The sequence below is a fragment of the Neltuma alba genome, unplaced genomic scaffold (assembly GCF_004799145.2).
Source record: "Neltuma alba isolate B1F8T4 unplaced genomic scaffold, ASM479914v2 tig00003407_pilon, whole genome shotgun sequence".
In the NCBI taxonomy this organism is placed as follows: Eukaryota; Viridiplantae; Streptophyta; class Magnoliopsida; order Fabales; family Fabaceae; genus Neltuma; species Neltuma alba.
Genome location: NW_021633272.1, coordinates 159,563 through 177,342, shown reverse-complemented (window position 1 = coordinate 177,342; position 17,780 = coordinate 159,563). Strand labels below are relative to the sequence as shown.

At 32.8% G+C, this 17,780-nt stretch overlaps 2 protein-coding genes across 3 annotated transcripts; both read right to left on the bottom strand.

Annotated features, from left to right (window-relative positions):
- Positions 1 to 964: 964 nt before the first annotated feature.
- Positions 965 to 12,566, bottom strand: LOC114741487 (beta-glucosidase 40). 2 transcript variants are annotated; one of them, XM_028929765.1, is made up of 15 exons: positions 12,562 to 12,566; positions 7,086 to 7,225; positions 5,455 to 5,521; positions 4,660 to 4,718; positions 4,176 to 4,251; positions 3,853 to 3,924; positions 3,642 to 3,729; positions 3,284 to 3,539; positions 2,951 to 3,066; positions 2,591 to 2,814; positions 2,440 to 2,471; positions 2,164 to 2,266; positions 1,941 to 2,049; positions 1,622 to 1,822; positions 965 to 1,218 (listed from the first exon to the last, which is right to left on the bottom strand). In XM_028929765.1, the coding sequence occupies exons 2-14, from the start codon at positions 7,206 to 7,208 to the stop codon at positions 1,645 to 1,647; spliced, it is 1,503 nt and encodes a 500-aa protein (XP_028785598.1). In that variant the 5' UTR covers positions 7,209 to 7,225; positions 12,562 to 12,566; the 3' UTR covers positions 965 to 1,218; positions 1,622 to 1,644. The 2 variants fall into 2 exon arrangements, with proteins under 2 accessions (XP_028785598.1, XP_028785597.1); XM_028929764.1 differs by lacking the exon at positions 12,562 to 12,566 and having other exon boundaries at positions 7,086 to 7,407.
- Positions 10,073 to 14,880, bottom strand: LOC114741490 (beta-glucosidase 40-like). Its single transcript, XM_028929769.1, has 13 exons — positions 14,740 to 14,880; positions 13,536 to 13,602; positions 13,078 to 13,136; positions 12,851 to 12,926; positions 12,586 to 12,657; positions 12,407 to 12,494; positions 12,062 to 12,317; positions 11,761 to 11,876; positions 11,443 to 11,660; positions 11,322 to 11,359; positions 11,018 to 11,120; positions 10,352 to 10,460; positions 10,073 to 10,250 (listed from the first exon to the last, which is right to left on the bottom strand). Exons 1-13 carry the CDS (start codon positions 14,878 to 14,880, stop codon positions 10,073 to 10,075), a joined length of 1,521 nt encoding a protein of 506 aa, XP_028785602.1.
- Positions 14,881 to 17,780: the final 2,900 nt, after the last annotated feature.

Genomic DNA, 17,780 nt, shown 5'->3' with positions numbered 1-17,780 from the left:
AAAGGGTTGAGTCGCATTTTTATGATGAATAAGTTTGTCTCTTCTGCTGTTATATTTGCAATATTTAATATTATTTTTTTCTTAATATAAAATTTAATCTGTAATTTAATTTAATATTAAGAATATGAGGAAGCGGTACAGAAAATTGTAAGACTAATATGATGAAGAGGTTGGCTTTTTCAATCTAATAGTCACTATTAAGATTGCAATATTATGAAGTATTGGACTTTAGTAATATGAATATGATAATAGTATTAGATTGCATGTGTAAATGGTGAATGTAATCACACTTTGAGCTAAAAAAAAGAAGTAAAATTTATATAGACCAGTTTGTGAAAGCATTTAAAAACATTTATTAGTACGTTTCATGTAAGCCGAGATAAAACATCTCTTATATACTTATCACCTCGTATTCCGTAAATTATGATTGAAAAACTATTAAGTTATTTCAAAGAGGCTCATAGTAGGGTGAACGAGTCAAAGCTCATGGGGCAAATACCCTCCCTCATCCTAAACATAGAAACAAGTTGAAGGAGGTTTATTTTAATGCTAAATGGAATATCTCTATCTACTTTACCTTTTAAATTTATAATTTTTTTAAACTATCTTTATCAATTGTATATATTAAAGGAGAATTTCATCCATAAGGGTAAATAGGTAGTGGTTAAAAGAAATAATATTTTAAAAAAATCAACACATATTTGTTATAATAAGAAAATATTAGTATTGGATGAATGGGAAATTAAGGTGCAAATAATGGTACCTGAGCTTGATAATGACAATGTGACAAATGTATGTTTAATATATGGGAAAATGGTTTTAAAAAAAAAAGCTGTGAAAATTATGAAATTACAAATCAGGTATTTTATAAAAAATTTGTTGTAATTTGCCATTTAATTATTATCAAAGCCTATATAAATTACATAACAATTCAAACAGTTCTTCTAGCAGATGACTTCTGAAATCTTCTGCTAAAAAAAATGATGATTGAAAGAACATCACCACAATATATTATTTATGGATACCAATAACTGCAAAAGCAGCGCCTAGTTTTAAACAATGACACAATTTTACATTCTGTCTAAACATCATCATCCCGTCTAATTGAAAATAAACTTAAATTTTTTCCTCTGCAATAATCAACAATAAATCTTCACTGTATATGTATAAATCTCTCCTGTTCCTCCTCAACAGCACTTACAATCCATACTCACTGGCCTGCGATCAAAACAAAAGGCATTCAATGGCAATCTACACACACACACACACACATATAGACACACACATGTATGTATGTTAAGTCACAAGGTGAAAACATGAGATGCTTTGGTATATAACATGCCAGCATCATAGTTATATAACGTGTACACGAGTTTTAAAATTTTCATATTGCCATATATTTATAACAAGGAGATTCCAAATTCCATAGCATAACTATGCTGATTTAAAAGTAGGTGGGACTCTAGACATCTTGGGTGTAAAATCGAAGTTTTCAAAATTACAGGTTGTGTAATATGATGGCATGATGCTGAGAAGTAATGAAACTGAAACTGTGATATGATATAACACTGATGATATGTATTATTTCTGGGCAATGACAAATTCTAGTCCCATCACTTACTCATATATTAGCTGTACGTAACGTTAGTGGGCTGATTTCAAGAAGTTCTTGAACCATTCTACAGATTGTTTGGGGTATCTCTTCTGCTTGTCTTTATAATCAACAAAATACAGACCAAATCTGGAAGTGTATCCAGCTGCCCATTCCCAATTATCCAGTAGTGACCATACAAAGTACCCTTTCACATTGCACCCATCTTCACTGATATCACCAAAGCCAGAAAACTCCTTCAGATTCATTGCTTTAAATAAATATATAGCATGGATTTTGCAGTAATTAGCTACACAAATCAACAAAGTAATGACACATTTTTACGTACGCGATAGATGCTTGTAAGCTAGACAAATAGCCACTGTGGTATCTAATCCTTTTCTCATCCTTCAGTGCATCCTTAATAGAGGTGAATGGTCTATTTGGATCATCCATCCCTGAGACAACCATAAGAAAGAGAGGGAGATTTAGCTCTCAGTTGTTGTGCAATGGTGATACTATGAAGGGATATGGGAGTTTCTGCAAGTTTTTGTTTAGAGTTGGAAGATTACCGTTTTCAGTGATGAACACAGGAGGGTTTCCATACTTTTGTTTGATGTAATTCATTAAGCTTCTCATTCCTTGTGGCACTATATATAGCCATATAGAATTCGCCTGCATTTCAGAATTCACAAATTACTATCATGATTAAAAGGGGATTCAATTCATGGACGAATTGACCAAGTGCTCATATCTATAAATGAAAGAAAATTGTGAAGAGGCAAGGATGGGTCTCTCTCTTTAGGGTTCTAAATAAAGGAAAAAATACTTCACTTTACAGGACCTACCCTTTCTCCAATAGTCTTGGTTCCATTGAATGCTGAAAACAAAGAGAACACAGCAAGCAACTTAGTGGTTGTAGAAATGAAAACGAAAAAGAAGAAACTCTCCAATAAAGTAATACGGTCTCTTGACATAAAGCTTCAGCCTTAGACTTACGTAAGGTGATGGATCCAGAATCAGCAATGGAGTCGTGGAGTAGGTCTCCAATTAAATTAGTAGCATTGTTTCTTGCATAAAACGTGGTGTAATGATTGATTCCCACAAAATCTAATGAGCCCTTGAGAAGGGCAGCCTCAGATTGAGTAAACTTTGGCAGCCTGCTCCCTACTCTACTTCTCATTGAGCTTGGATAATCCCCGAACATCAGAGGATCAAGGAACCTGTCGCCAAGGATTTCAAAAAAATTAGTTTAACCTTTTCTGTTGTTACAGATTATTAAGGTTCAGTCACTTATTTCCTTCTTTTCAAGAATATGGAACGTACAGACTACAAGCTACCATCATGTCTATCACTTACCAGCCAAGTTGAAAATCCTGAGCTCGTTGAGTCGCTTCAATGTCTTCTTTGGAGTTTGTTGCTGGCACATACCAAATGACATCAAATGCTATCCCAAGCGATCCACCTTGTACACTCTGTAGAATAAACAAACCACTGAGTATATATGGCTTTCAATAAGGTGAACATAATTTCACAGCAAGGAGCACATAACATAAAGATCTACACTTTGTTCTTGCCTTGAAAAGAAAATGATAATGGCATGACCTAAGCAAACACTTTAAAAGGATAATGATAAGAATATGACTCAATAAAAGTTATTTGATTTTATTCTTCTAATGTTCATGACTTTACCTTGTATTTTTTCCTATAAATATCTGCTACTGTTGCGTGAGCACGGAGGACGTTGTGAGCAACAATGTAAGGTTCAGTTGCAGAGTTGCCAGCCCTACAAAATAGGTGAAGGAGAATAGAGCAGCGTCCTGGAGCTTGGAGACCAACATCATATCCTTGCGTAGTAAATGTATGGGGCTCATTGAATGTGATCCAGTGCTTCACCCTGTCCCCAAATTTCTCAAAACATGTCTCCGCATAAGTTGCAAAGTCCTTTCTGCAGCATACAAAATGTTGGTGCGTTCATATGTTATTGTTTTCAGAATAAGAATAAAGTGAAATCCCAAGTTAAGCTGAGAAGATAAATAACAAGCTCTACATGATTTCAGGGCTAAGCCATCCATTGTACTTGTCTTCTAAGGCTTGTGGAAGATCCCAGTGATAGATGGTCACGTATGGTTCAATTCCTGAAATTGTAATCAACCATGGATGCAATAAGAAGCATTAAAAACTACATCTATTTGCATTGAACTACTACTTGCATCTTTATATAAATTCTGCCAATGGCACAGGCACATGGAGCATCTCACCTTTGGCCAGTAAAGCATTGATGAGCTTATTGTAATGATCAACTCCTGCCTGATTGATTTGCCCAGTTCCATCTAACAATTGAAACTCCATTATTTCAGCACATTTCATCGTGTACTTTCGCAGAAAATATAGAAAGCTAAGACTATCATTGTAACGGGGACTTAAAGTAGATTGGCTTGAAAATTTTATGAATATAGAGCATATCATCGTCATTTTTTCAGTTAAAATTCATGTTAATTAAGATTTGATTGAGTTATCTTATATGCCTCAACCCGTGTTTGCCAGTTCATCCTATTAGAACAAGTAGAAAATGGAAGCTTACTAGGAAAAATTCGAGTCCAAGAAATGGAAAACCTATAGGCGTCCATTCCCAAATCCTTCATGAGCTGTATATCTTCCTGCCCACAAAGGAAGTTAAGATTAGCAACGAACTAACTGTCACCAAGGCTCAATTAAGAGAATGATAATGAATCTACTTTGAGCTGTATTATTAATTGCTTTCGTGAGAATCTCAAGTTTACCAAACTTAGAGCTTCACATGACATCAATCTTAAAGATGAAGATGATATTACGCAAAATTAAAACTCATTGACAGAAGAATAATCCTTTTAAATAATAATATTTAAATATTAAAAAAAAAAAAAACTGGCTCTAGCGTTGAAAGTGCATTTTGACAAACACCTTATGAACACCCTTTTAAACTGTGTTGTTATAGTTATTCTGAACAGAGCAATTGTAGAATTAGAAAAAGAGGGGGAGCAACCAATCAATCAGTGACCAAATCCAGCCAGCAGTTAATTACTTACTTCATAGCGGTGATATTGATCTGTAGCAACATCAGCATTGCTGAAATCTGCGACCTTGCCTGCAACACAATGCAAAGCAAGGAGTATGTTTAAGAATTTCAGTATCTTAAGAATTTATTCTCCAGCTACTTTTGCAAAACAAAAGAATGTTTCTACACTACAGGTCCCAATCCCATCAATAGGAAGCAATAGAAAACCAACCACAAGCTGCTTGAAGTGTGAGAAAGATACATTTACAATACTTCATGCCTTCTTAAATATAAGATACTTCTAATTAATTACCTCACCAAAACCATAGAAGTGGGGCTTATTATTATGTGTGTATTTCTTTTCTAATGATGATAAAAATAGCCCTGTCAACCAATCTGATCATCCATAAGAAATTTCAATTTCACTTCTTCTACTAGATAACAATTTAACACGTCAAACAACTAGTTGTTTTAGTGGCAACACTAACCGTCATGTTTGGATAAGAACCAAGTTCGAGGTCATTGCTGCCATTGCATGCGTGGTTTAAATTGTATAAAAATTTTAAAAAAAAGAAAAGAATAACAATCTAACATAATCAAGGTTGATAAAATTAATAAGCACAAAACCTGTTTGACAAATTAATAATTGATATGAATAGTTTATGCCAATTAATTAGTCTTGTTGATATCTCTGGTACAATTGAGGTTTCCATATCTTATGAATATATATTTATTAATTGTTAAAAAATAATAAACATGTGCAAGTGAAATAATTTAATAACCACCGAATTAAACCAAAAAATGCAACAAAAAAATAATTTCTTACCAAAAGTATGTGAAAAGGTATCCCAAACTGATGGGCCCCTGCCATCTTCTTTCACAGCTCCTTCATACTACAACCAAGCCAACTAATATTATCATTCCTTCATTGACAAAACCATAATGTTGCTATCATATATAAATAAATCTTAATCAGAAGTACAAAGCGTAAAATAAGTAAGCTTCCTATCATCACTATATGTCTAAAAGGCTATAGAAAATGATGCTAATAGCCCTCACACAACACCCACTCTAATTTCTATAAATATTTAGTTCAAGAAAATAATCAAACATTTATAAGGCAAAATAACTTGGTTAGTATGCTTTCAATTCAAATGAGGCACTTCATTTGCAAACATTAGTTTTAATGAAGGCAAAATTAAAAAAAGTTACATTTTTTTCAATAAGAATCATGAAGTAGTTAATTTTACCATATGATTAGAATTAGAAGGTATAATAAAATATTATACTTTTGAAGGAATATTCGTGTTCATCCGAGAAGCTTCTTTCCCTTTCCTTTTATTTTTTCTTTCCCTTTCTGTTTGTCAACTTCTGGGAAGCTTCTTAGATCCAAAACATTTGGACGGAGCAGATCCAGCGCATCACCGAATGTGCTCACACACACACACACACACACACACACACACACACACACACACACACACACACACAGAGAACAATAATTTTTTTTTAGCAAACACACACACAAAGAGAACAATAAATTTTTTTTTAGCAAACCGGATTAATTATTATAAGGAAATTTCTCTCTTTTTCTCTTATATGTTTTGATAGGTACAGAGTTATGAAAACATTCTCTATGTTTTCAAAATTACACTATTTTTTAAATATGTAAATTCAATATAAAGAATTGGTCTGTTTAAATTTAATACAGATACAAAAAATATGCACTGCTTGTACTTTATTTGAAGAGTCATCAAATATATAAAACATTCTCATAATTTTAAAAATATTTAAGGTATTTTTGACGTTTTCAATGAACGAAAAAAATCTTCATATATATATATATATATATAACTTTAATTTAAAAAAATTAAAAGAATCCAACGTCATTTTGTCAAGAGATAATGCACGCTGCCCGCCTGTGTCGGATCTAGCGGAGCGAATGCCGTGTACCGGCATCCGCCACGACGTAACGGAATACATCCTCTCTGACGGAAATACCCTTCAAAAATTAGAATATTTCAGAAAGGTCATGACCTCCCTGGCTTCAAAAAAAAAAAAAAAAAAGTAAACGACCGTTGATTCTTCTGACATATCTAGCCATCAATCACATCTGAGCAACATTAACTGAGAATCAGAAGAAAAACGCTGCATTAATTAGGCTGCGCTTCAACTCGTTAGTGTCGTTTTGCTCCCCCTCTCTCTCTCTCACATTCACGGATCGATATGTTTCACTGGCTCTCTCGTTTCTTCTCCATCATCATCATCATCATTATTAATTTATTATCACAAACCCCAAACCTGAAACCAACCCCACCCCAATTATACGTTTGCTTATATTGGAGACAAAGAATATGTACTGAAATATTTTTGTGAATGCAAGATTCGCATGCAGCGGAGTAGTTTTGGGGTTGAAGAGTGATAAAGAGGAAGAAGAATAATAAAGGGAGGACGAACCTGGAAAGCAGAAGAGGCAGTGCCAAAAACAAAACCCTTCGGAAAGCTTCCTCTGTTGATTATTATTGTGTTGTTTGAAGAATCTGACATGCATATCTCCATCTCACATGCCGCCGCCACCATTATCGCTATTATTAACCCTATCATAGTGTCCTTTCTCATCGCAGCCATGCCTTCTTCTTCCTCCTCCTCCTCCTCACAGAGAGAGAAAGAGAGATAAGTAGTTCTGAGATGTGTTTCTTTGAAGAATGTGGGATTCTCAAAAGCTGTGTGTGTGTGTGTGTACACAAAGAAGATTTATAAGGGCAAGAGAGGGGTGAGGGGGAGAGAGAGAGAGAGAGAGAAGCAGTGTGAAATGGGAAATGAAAGGATCGGATGATAATACGACAGAGAATATGTAAATATATATATATATATATAGAGAGAGAGAGAGAGAGAGAGAGATGTACATATTCCGGAACCGTGAGGCAGTGTGGTGGTGTTGGGATGGTGGCTGAAATAGTGAAAATATGGGCTTGTTCACATTTGACCGCAACCAAGCGGGGCTGCTTTTTAATTTTCCTGTAGTACAGGTGCGGAAGTGGAACACAAAAAGTCGTTCTTAATGATTATTCCTCTTGTCCTATTTATAGACATAGGATAGAGAAATAAAATTTTATTATTATTTTTACAAGTCATTTTATTAAATTTTTAATATTAATATACTATTTTGTCTTTTATTTATTATATTGTATATAGTTATCTCTTTTGAAAGATGTATATATTAAATATGAATAAAGTTAAAAAAATTGTTATATTTTAATAAAGAGTTAATGCATTTTAAAGTTTTTCTTAATCTGTGTGAAATATGTTGAAATTGTCTTATAAATAAGACCAGAAGAGTAGTCATTTAGTTTAGTCCCTCGTTTTTACATGTCATTTAATTTGCAATCAAATTTAAGTTTAGTTCACACAAATGACTCGCATGATGGTTTTTTTTTCGTTTTTAAACTATGAAAACTACGTTAATTAACATATCAATACAATATTTCAAAGACCGATGTACCCCTCTAATACGAAATATAATAGTTAAGAATTTTCGTTTTGGTTTTAAATACAAAACCATCTCTCAATTTATAACTTTTTCTTTAAGCTATCTAAGAGGTTTTCATTAAATGATAGATCTATTAAAGAATGTATTTTAAAAAAATACACATATATTTCTCACACATAACTAACTTAATTATTTTTCATAATTTCTATAAATTAGCTACCTGGTTTATATATATATATATATATATATATATATATTAATTAAGGATTGAAAACTAACTCAACGACTATTTTTAGCTCTTATATTAGAAACATGAAAGAGTAATAAATAAATAAAGCTTTGTTGCTTTTGCTTCTATCTATCCTGCTTCATTATCTTCTATATGTGTGTGTGTGTGAATTTTGGTATCTTCTAAGAATTTTCCTCTCCCCACCCGGTCTATATGTATTTATATAACTATGTGGATTTTGTTCTTATTTGGCTGGCTTTTACCTACGTACAGTCCATCCTCATAGAATATACAATTTTCAACAAATTATTTTGTTTTTTATTGTGGTAACGGACAAATATTGCTGGGTTCCTTTGTCGAGTGATCCAACAGAGTCCTTTTGAAGTACTCGATCGTTACGTATATCCCAGCAAATTCAAACTTGTGAACTTGGCAACACGGAACTGGACAGACCTCAATTGAAAATATTTGGATGCAGAGAGATCTAAGGAATCATATACTTTTTAATATGTGAATTTTGCATTACTGTTGTGAATACGGAAGTTTAAGATAAGAATGATAATCCCATGTCATTTAATTACGTACGAAAGTAATAATTAATCTCTAGATTATATACTCCTCCGGTCCTTAATATAAGACCCAATTGTTGAGTTAGTTTTGGTCCTAAATATAAGACCCATTTCTCATATTTATTAATTTTCTCTAAATTACCCCATGGATACTCCCTCAACCATAATCAAATAGAAGAGGGAGATGGAGTATTAAGACAGATGATTATGGTGTTTTAGGAAAAATGTGTCACTTTTCTTATGATTAACTAACTTACCTAACTTCCTTAATCTAATCAAATTAGTTAAATGGGTCTTATATTAAGGACCGGAGGAGTATTAATTAATGGTCTTGGGAAAATCGTGGAAACCCCATAACAGATTTACATGTTATATATATCTATGAACCAATCACATATTGCCATTGCTGGTAAAAAAAAAAAAAAATCATATGTTGCCATATATCTATTAACCAATGTCAAAGAATGAATGATGGAATTTCAGAATTTAAAAGGAGCTTTCTAGTGTTGTTAGTGATTAGTGGTCCCTATATTCTTATTATGCCTTAGCACCATTTTGGAGGATATTTGGCTAAATTGTTGCCAAGTTGTGTACATTCCTTGATTCTCTTTAGCCTACACCAATTACTGAGTGTGGCCACCTTAAATGCTGGAAAACCAAAACACTAATATCACCTCTTATTGGGGGCTTTTTCAAGATATTGTCTAATACTAAATGTGAATACTTTTTTCAATAGTGAACTAAGATTTGAATCCCTATTAGGGTTGGTGCTTATATTTAGTACTTGATAATGTCTCAGACATGAAGAATCAAAGACGTCAAAATTAATGTAGCACTTCTGTACTTATTTGTTTATGCCTTCCCCTGGTCAGCAAGCTGGCCAGGTGGCTGCTCCTTTGTCAACGAAAGACCTCTGATTAGAATCATGACAAGTGTAGATGGAAATCTCCCATTAAATTAATCTCATGGTCAAATCATCAATAGAAACAATCATATATATATATATATATATATATGTACGTATGAATCAACCCAGTAATGAGACTTTTGCTTATCCAAAACGTTACTCTCAGCAACGAAGGAGAGAAGAAAGCACTGACAGATTCATTTATTGTTAAAATATTACTACATTCTTATCCAATATGCTGTTATTTTATTACTGAGTTGATTTCAGGAAGTTCTTGAACCATAGGACCGAGTTTTTGGGGTATCTCTTCAAGTTGTCATTGTAGTCAACAAAGTATAGTCCAAATCTAGAAGTGTATCCAGCTGACCACTCCCAGTTATCCAAAAGTGACCAAACAAAATACCCTTTTACGTTGCACCCATCTTCACTGCATCGTCAGCCACATCAGAAAAGTTCATTAGCTTTGTAACAGATTATAATAGGGCTCAACTTGATAATTATGCAGTTAAGTTACAGATGATTACTTACTTGATGGAAGATAGTAAGTTAGATAAGTAATCATTGTGATATTTGATCCTTTTCTCATCCTTCAGAGCTTCCTTTATAGGTATATGTTGATCATTTGGATCATCCATCCCTATAAAAAACCATGACAGTGAAAGAGGGATGTTTAGAGTGAAGTGTTATTCCATGTGGATTGAATCTGAAAGTGATTGGCTATGTGGACAACAGTAGAAGAATGATATGCCTTTTTAACCAACCATGAAACATGAAAATGATATAACAGTGCAAAGCATCATTTTATAGCTGAAAGGGATTCTAGAGTTGCTTCTAATGCTTCAATGGCTATGTCAAAGTAACCTATTCTCAAGGTCATTTTCACTTAGACATGTTGTACTGCAGAATACTACGGTATAATGCCCATGGCCTTACGCTGTAAGTGGCATAAGAGCTCTCCTGTATGTGGGAGGTTGCAAATTCAATCCCACTCGCAACTTCAGGCTGTTAGTGCCTACTCCTTTAATTCAGGGGGGGGGGAAAAGAAGAATCCTACAGTATAATTCTGAAACCACGCCAAGGTATGCATAATTGAATTATGAGCTGTACTCTGAAAATTTCACACAGTTGGACTGAATGTTACTAGAGTTTGACATAATTTAGCGATTTAGAAAATTTTGTCAGTTGCAAGATTACCATTTTCAGTGATGACGACCAGAGGATTTCCATACTTTTCTTTGATGTAATTCATTACACTTCTCATCCCTTGCGGCACTATGTACAGCCATACAGAATTTGCCTGCGAGTCAAAATTTGAATATCAAAACCATGACTGATAATAAAGACAAACTGAGAGTTAAGTAAAGCACACTCTTCTATTCTTTATGCTTGCTTTATCTATCTTTGACAGAAGCAGAAGGCTTGTCAATTCTTCAGAACTATAGCATCAATATATATATATATATAGGGGTAAAAGATGGTTCACTTTTCAAGGACTTACCCTGTCTCCAATAACTGTGTTACCACTGAGATTGAAAGCTGAAAGCAATGTATAAACAAAACCCTTCAATTAGAAGCTCTAAATTGTAAAAAATTCCAACGAAGGTTTGGTGTTAACTTACGAAGAGTGAGAGCATCAGAGTCTGAAATGTAATCTTGAAGTACATTGGTAATATTGGGATTGTACATTGCATAATAGGTAGTATAATGATTGATGCCCACAAAATCTAATGAACCCTTAAGAAGAGTGGCCTGATATTTTGTAAATTGTGGCAGCCTGCTTCCTACTATACTTCTCATTGATCTAGGATAATCTCCAAAGGACAAAGGATCCATAAACCTAAAGCAGAAATTGAACAACTTGTCAGATCATTTTTGTTCTGATAACATAACAATGATGGGGTAACTTTTTAAGATTACTAAGTACTACAGTTCATTACCAGCCAAACTGAAAATCTAGGCCTCTCTGAGTTGCTGCAATGTCCTCTTTAGAATTTGTTGCTGGCTCAAGCCAAATCACATCCAAAGACATCCCTATTGATCCACCTTGTTTATGCTGTGGAAGAGCCAAATTACTCAGTATATTGTCATTTTAACAATTTTATATTGCATAAAATGATACTGTCTCATATCTGAAGGCACTAACACAGTTACTTTCTCTAAATCTCATCATTCCCAAAAGTGCAAACTCATAAGGCCCCCTCATTTGGTTCTGAAAATAATCCATGAAGTTAAACATGCCTTGTATTTTCTCCTGTAGATATCAGCCACTACTGCATGAGAAAGAAGGATATTGTGAGCAACAATATAAGGCTCAGTAGCAGAGTTCCCCTCCTTGCAAAGCAGGTGAAAATCAATGGAGCATCGCCCTGGCGCATTGAAACCTAAGTCATACCCCATTAGGGCCAAAGTATGAGGCTCATTAAAAGTGATCCAATGTTTCACCCTGTCTCCAAATTTCTGAAAGCATATCTCAGCATAACTTGCAAAGTCCTTTCTGCAGAACACAAGTAACCATGAGACACATTCTAGTTCATTGTATTATCACCAGAATCACATGTAATACTTTGAAAAACTATTTGTTACATGATTTCAGGGCTAAGCCATCCTTTATATTTGTCTTCTAAGGCTTGGGGCAAGTCCCAGTGGTAGAGGGTGACATATGGTTCAAGTCCTGCAAAATCAGAAGCAATGAAGATGGTGGAGACTGTTCATTAGGGAACAAAATTCTGATCAATCACATAGTGATAATTAATAAGAGCTACCTTGGGCCAGTAAAGCATTGATGAGTTTATTGTAATGATCAATTCCAGCCTGACTGATTTCCCCAGATCCATCTGCCACATGAAACTGCATGATCAGAACATTTCATCAATTATATTGCTTCTATCAAGTCTAGATATGGTTGATCTTTAGTCCAATTTGGGGGAATCATGGTTTGCATTCAATCTGTGACTTCATATAGGCCTAAATTATGATCACTTCAACCTCAATTTTCTGGTATTTGGGGAAAGGAAAAAGATTTCTTACTGGGCAAAATCCTTGACCAAGAAATGGAAAACCTGTAGGCATCCATTCCCATGTCCTTCATGAGTTGTATGTCTTCCTGCATGCAAAATGGTTCGTCATTCATTGTTGAACTATCACATTTTATTAGAAGAGGTTTTTTCTTTTCTCGATATAAAATTAATTTTAATAGATTGAGAGTGGAGAAAGTGATTTGTGGAAATTTTAATTTTGCATCAAGTTAACTTTACTTCATATCGGTGATATTGATCCACTGCCACGTCAGCATTGCTGCCATCCATTATCTTTCCTACAATGGAATTAATGCGCCCAAAGTGAAGAAGATATTTCTAAAATAAGTGACCAATTGATATCTCTCAATTAGCTCATATTTTCAGAGTTTTAGCTTAAAACCATTTGTTATTTAAAATATAGGTATTTGAAAGTGTTGGCACACCAAAATTATTCATAAATTCAGTAAATGCTGTTTTGAAGTTGTTAGAGTAAATAAGGGTATAACATGAAAAATATCAATTGAAATTAGTACTTTGAATTTTTAAAAGATGCATAAAATAAAAAAATTTTAAGGGCAAATGATGACGCAAACTGGATAATATAATATAATTGAAAAAAAGAATTCAGACAGTGCGACAAAGAGATATATAATTGGGTTCATCAGAAAAACACATTATTAAATAGTAAGTGTTACCAGGCACACGTGAGAAAGTATCCCACACAGATGGTCCCCTTCTGTCTTCTTTCACTGCTCCTTCATGCTACAATCATTCAATATATTCAATTCAATGCTAATATTTGCATTACTTTTTTTTTTCCTTGTTTGATTGATACTCCCTCCGTTCCTTATTATAAGAGACAAATAACTAAATTACGTTGATCAAAAAAACAGTTAAAATTAGTTGAGGACAATTAATATGTAAAAAGTATAATGTTTTTTCCAACAATACCCCTATTAATAAGGAGAGAGAACAATTAAATTATTAAAAGAAAGAGAAGTGGGAAGGGGAGAGAGTATGGGTATGAGACAAAATAAATAGGGGTAAAATAGGAAATCAATACAAAAAACTAGAGACAACTTTTAAGTGTCTCTTATATATAGGAACATGCCATAAGCATCAAGTGTCTCTTATAATAAGGAACGGAGGGAGTACTTGGCAATTATTGGGTAAGGCTGAAATATTATTCCACTCAAATGAATGTGATGTGTTATTATATCAATCAGAACAATTATTTAAGAGTTAATTGCTAGTCCTAATTATAAGACCAATGACAATTAAACTACGACTACCTCCGGTCTTAATTATAAGACTTATAATTAAGACCGGAGGTAGCCGTAGTTTAATCGTCATTGAACTAGAATTAGCCATCGGCCTGTTATGATTGAATAATATGATTTAATTAAAAATTAAAAAAACCCGTATATAATCCAAAGATAAAAATATTTAATTTAAAAAGTATTAATCCACGACTAAATGAAACGTTCATCCGCACATATAATCTAACAAGTATTAAAATCTTTACCAAAAAATGAAATTATTAAAACACAAATTGCATGGATTTGTTACTTTGAAGTTCAAAAAAAAAATATAATTACTAAAAAGTTCTATTGACAACAGCCTATAATAATAAGTTTTAAGTAGAAAATATTCATTTGTTAGTAGGACTTACTGCAATTTTTTTTTAAAATCTCATTGTAATTCTTTCTTTTTAATTCAAAACGATATTGAGAGAGAAAATATGAAATATAGCCCAATCAATCCATTAAAACTCTTAACAAAATTGAGAATAGAGAAGTGATTTACTAATTCATTGGACTCACTTCACTTAATTAGACCTTAATATTTGTAACTTTTTTGATAAAATATATCATTAAAAAAAGCTATTTTTTTCCTCACCTGGAAGGCAGAAGAGGCAGTGCCGAAAACAAAACCTTTGGGAAAGCTTGTTCTGGTAATATGTGACGACGCACATATCTGAATCCCAAAAAACAGTATGACTTGTAATATTATCAGACCAATCACTCCTCTCAACCCCATTTTTGTTCTCTCTCTCTCTCTCTCAAAACTTTTTTCTCTATTTATAGACATTGTTTTGCCTCCCTAATATTCTGTGAAAGCACAAACCAACAATTGTGATGCTCCAAATTGATTAACATGTTTCCTTGTTTGCATCAGAGGGGATACCCTAGTTAGTATAATTAATTATTAGTTTATTACCATCCCAGTACTTAATATAAAAGCTAAATAACTAATTTATAGATATTAACAAAATTAATTAAATTAGCTATTTGTCACAAATATGTATTAGTTTTCCTAAATTATTCTTTTTAATCATGTGAATTGAAATTATCCCATGATGAGAATATCTTATAATCAACAGGGATATTTGGAAAAAAAAATAGAAGATAAAGCAGATTGAGATTTTATATTTATTATCAAATTAAATTTATAACTAGCTCTTACATTAATAAACAGAGTTAGTATTTGTTGACGTATTAATCCATACTGGCAAGGGGCCTCCAATGCCCCTTGAAATGCCTCAACCGCCCAATTGTTTTTTTTTAATCTTTTTTAATCATTAGATTCTATATCAAATAAGTAATATTTTGATATCTTATGAGCAAAAATGCACAGTTTTAATTTTTTTAATGATTTTTTACAAAAAAAACCTTAAAATTGTGTTTTTTTAAAAATCATAAAAAAATTTAAAACTACACATTTTTTATCCATAAAATACTAAATATCAATCATTTTATTTAGAACTTAATAGTAAAAAAAAAATACTCTAAAGATTAGAACACTTCAAGGTAGAGAATGGGGCATTAGAACTCTATAAGCCCGTTGCCCTAATCCATGTTTGTCTTTTGGCCCAAAAAAAAGGAAAAATTACACTCAAGTCCTACAGAACACAATTAATATCAAAAAAGTCCCTCGAAATCGCGAAATGACTCTGAAGTCTCTAGGGACCTGTGTGTAATTAATTCTAATTGTGAAATTACCTACTTACCCCTATTAATTTGAACCTATTTACAACCTCAATAGTGGCTGTTAACAACCCGAGAAGAGATGGTTAACAACCTCAACAACGCCCCTGGCATTCCACAGAGTGAATTGTTATGAGCACTGCCGAGGTTGTCAATCACGTCTTCTCGGGTTGTTAACAGCCACTGTTGAGATTGTAAATGAATTGCTGCAATAAAATTAAAACCTATTTATAACCTCAACAGTGGCTGTTAACAACCCGAGAAGAGGTGGTTAACAACCTCAACAATGCCCCTGGCATTCCACAGAGTGAGTTGTCATGAGCACTGTCGAGGTTGTCAATCACGTCTTCTCGGATTGTTAACAGCCAATGTTGAGATTGTAAACGAATTGCTGCAATAAAATTAACAGGGGTAAGTAGGTAATTTCACAATTAGAATAATTACACACAGGTCCCTGGGGACTTCAGAATCATTTCGCGATTTCCAAGGATTTTTTTAATATTAATTGTGTTCTGTGGGACCTGAGTGTAATTTTCACAAAAAAAAATGTAGCTTTGTCTTTTTATTTATTTTTAGTATATATTATTGCTGTTGTTGTGTTAGGTTTCTGATGAGGAAAGAAATTCCCGTTACTGTGATGTGACATTAGGGGATTTTTTAAGACAATAATTAATTAACGGTCACGGTCACGGTCACGGTCACATCCCTTTCACAATGCCTACATAATCGAGATCTCCGGATCCAGAATATCTATCAAAGTAAAAACCAATGGCTTTTATGTAATTTTGCATAAGTAATACTGTGTAAATTAGATTTTATTCGGAGGAGTAATTTGTTTGTGTGCACCTATGACCCATCTCTTTAATTTTTTTTAAAATATCAAAATAAAATGTAAAGATGCTTCCAGAATAAAAATAGGGAGAATTATTATAAGATCTGAAAAAAAGAATTTAATCACTCAAAAATTTGGTAATAATTGAGGAGTATACAATGACATGGTTTAATGCAGAAATTTTTATTTTTTTATTTTTTATTTTAAAGTTATATATAAGCTTAATTGTATATTTTATATTATATAATATTCAGACACATGCGTCCATACCAACTACCTTATTTTGAGCATAAAGTGCGTACAGCCAAGTTTCTAGAGTGTTAAATTAAAAAAACATTATTTATTAAAAATCAATTTTATTTTGATATTGTCATTGTTTTAAGAAAAAAACTTGTGCCTTAGACTTTAAAATTTTTAATTTTATATGGGAAACAAAGAACTGCTATTTTATTTATATAAATTGCTCCTGCAAATTGACAGGCAGGCAAGTAGAAACTCTAGCTCCTTTGCAATAATTGAAGCCATTTATAAATTTAATGTCAATTTCAAAATGGTGTTTACAAATTGAGCATAGTTTGATGGATCCGTTTTGGCAGACCCTTGGAAGTGAAGGTCAATTTACGGATGATAATTGATAAATAAATTCTGATACATTAGGCTGTACACAGCCTGTATATGATTATTCTTTCTTTTTTTCACCCCCTCTTTCTTTTTCTTTCCTTTGGGATATGATTTCATACAGAGAATCACAAAATTATTATAAGAACAAATGAATATATATACACATACATGCTACTGTAATTTTGAACCTTAATATTGATATGAGATCTTTATTGATGGATATTTTGTAAGTAATTTTGTAAGTACTCTCTAAATTTAAAAGTATATCCTGACCTTAGTGAGTTTCTAAGAATCAACTCACCTAAATTTTTTTCACCAAAATATATATATTTATATGCTACCTCGTCTTTAATATGAGAACTAGTAGTATATTTACCTTATTTTTTAGAGTATTTATTTATTTTGTTTCCAAATAATTTCTAAAGTGACTGTAGTATATGTTAACGAAGTTTAATGAAAAAAGAAGTTGTAATATATATATATTTATATATATGATTAAT

Excerpts from the sequence above, each read along its gene's own strand:
- LOC114741487 (XM_028929764.1), bottom strand. The coding sequence starts at position 7,256 with ATGGCTGCGATGAGAAAGGACACTATGATAGGGTTAATAATAGCGATA. Across the intron at positions 4,719-5,454 it reads TACCTTTTCACATACTTTTG|GCAAGGTCGCAGATTTCAGC; the intron begins GTAAGAAATTAT and ends ATTGTGTTGCAG. Across the intron at positions 2,815-2,950 it reads CAGGATTTTCAACTTGGCTG|GTTCCTTGATCCTCTGATGT; the intron begins GTAAGTGATAGA and ends CCTTGGCGACAG.
- LOC114741490 (XM_028929769.1), bottom strand. The coding sequence starts at position 14,880 with ATGGGGTTGAGAGGAGTGATTGGTCTGATAATATTACAAGTCATACTG. Across the intron at positions 13,603-14,739 it reads CTGCCTCTTCTGCCTTCCAG|CATGAAGGAGCAGTGAAAGA; the intron begins GTGAGGAAAAAA and ends GAATGATTGTAG. Across the intron at positions 10,461-11,017 it reads GGTCGTCATCACTGAAAATG|GGATGGATGATCCAAATGAT; the intron begins GTAATCTTGCAA and ends GGTTTTTTATAG.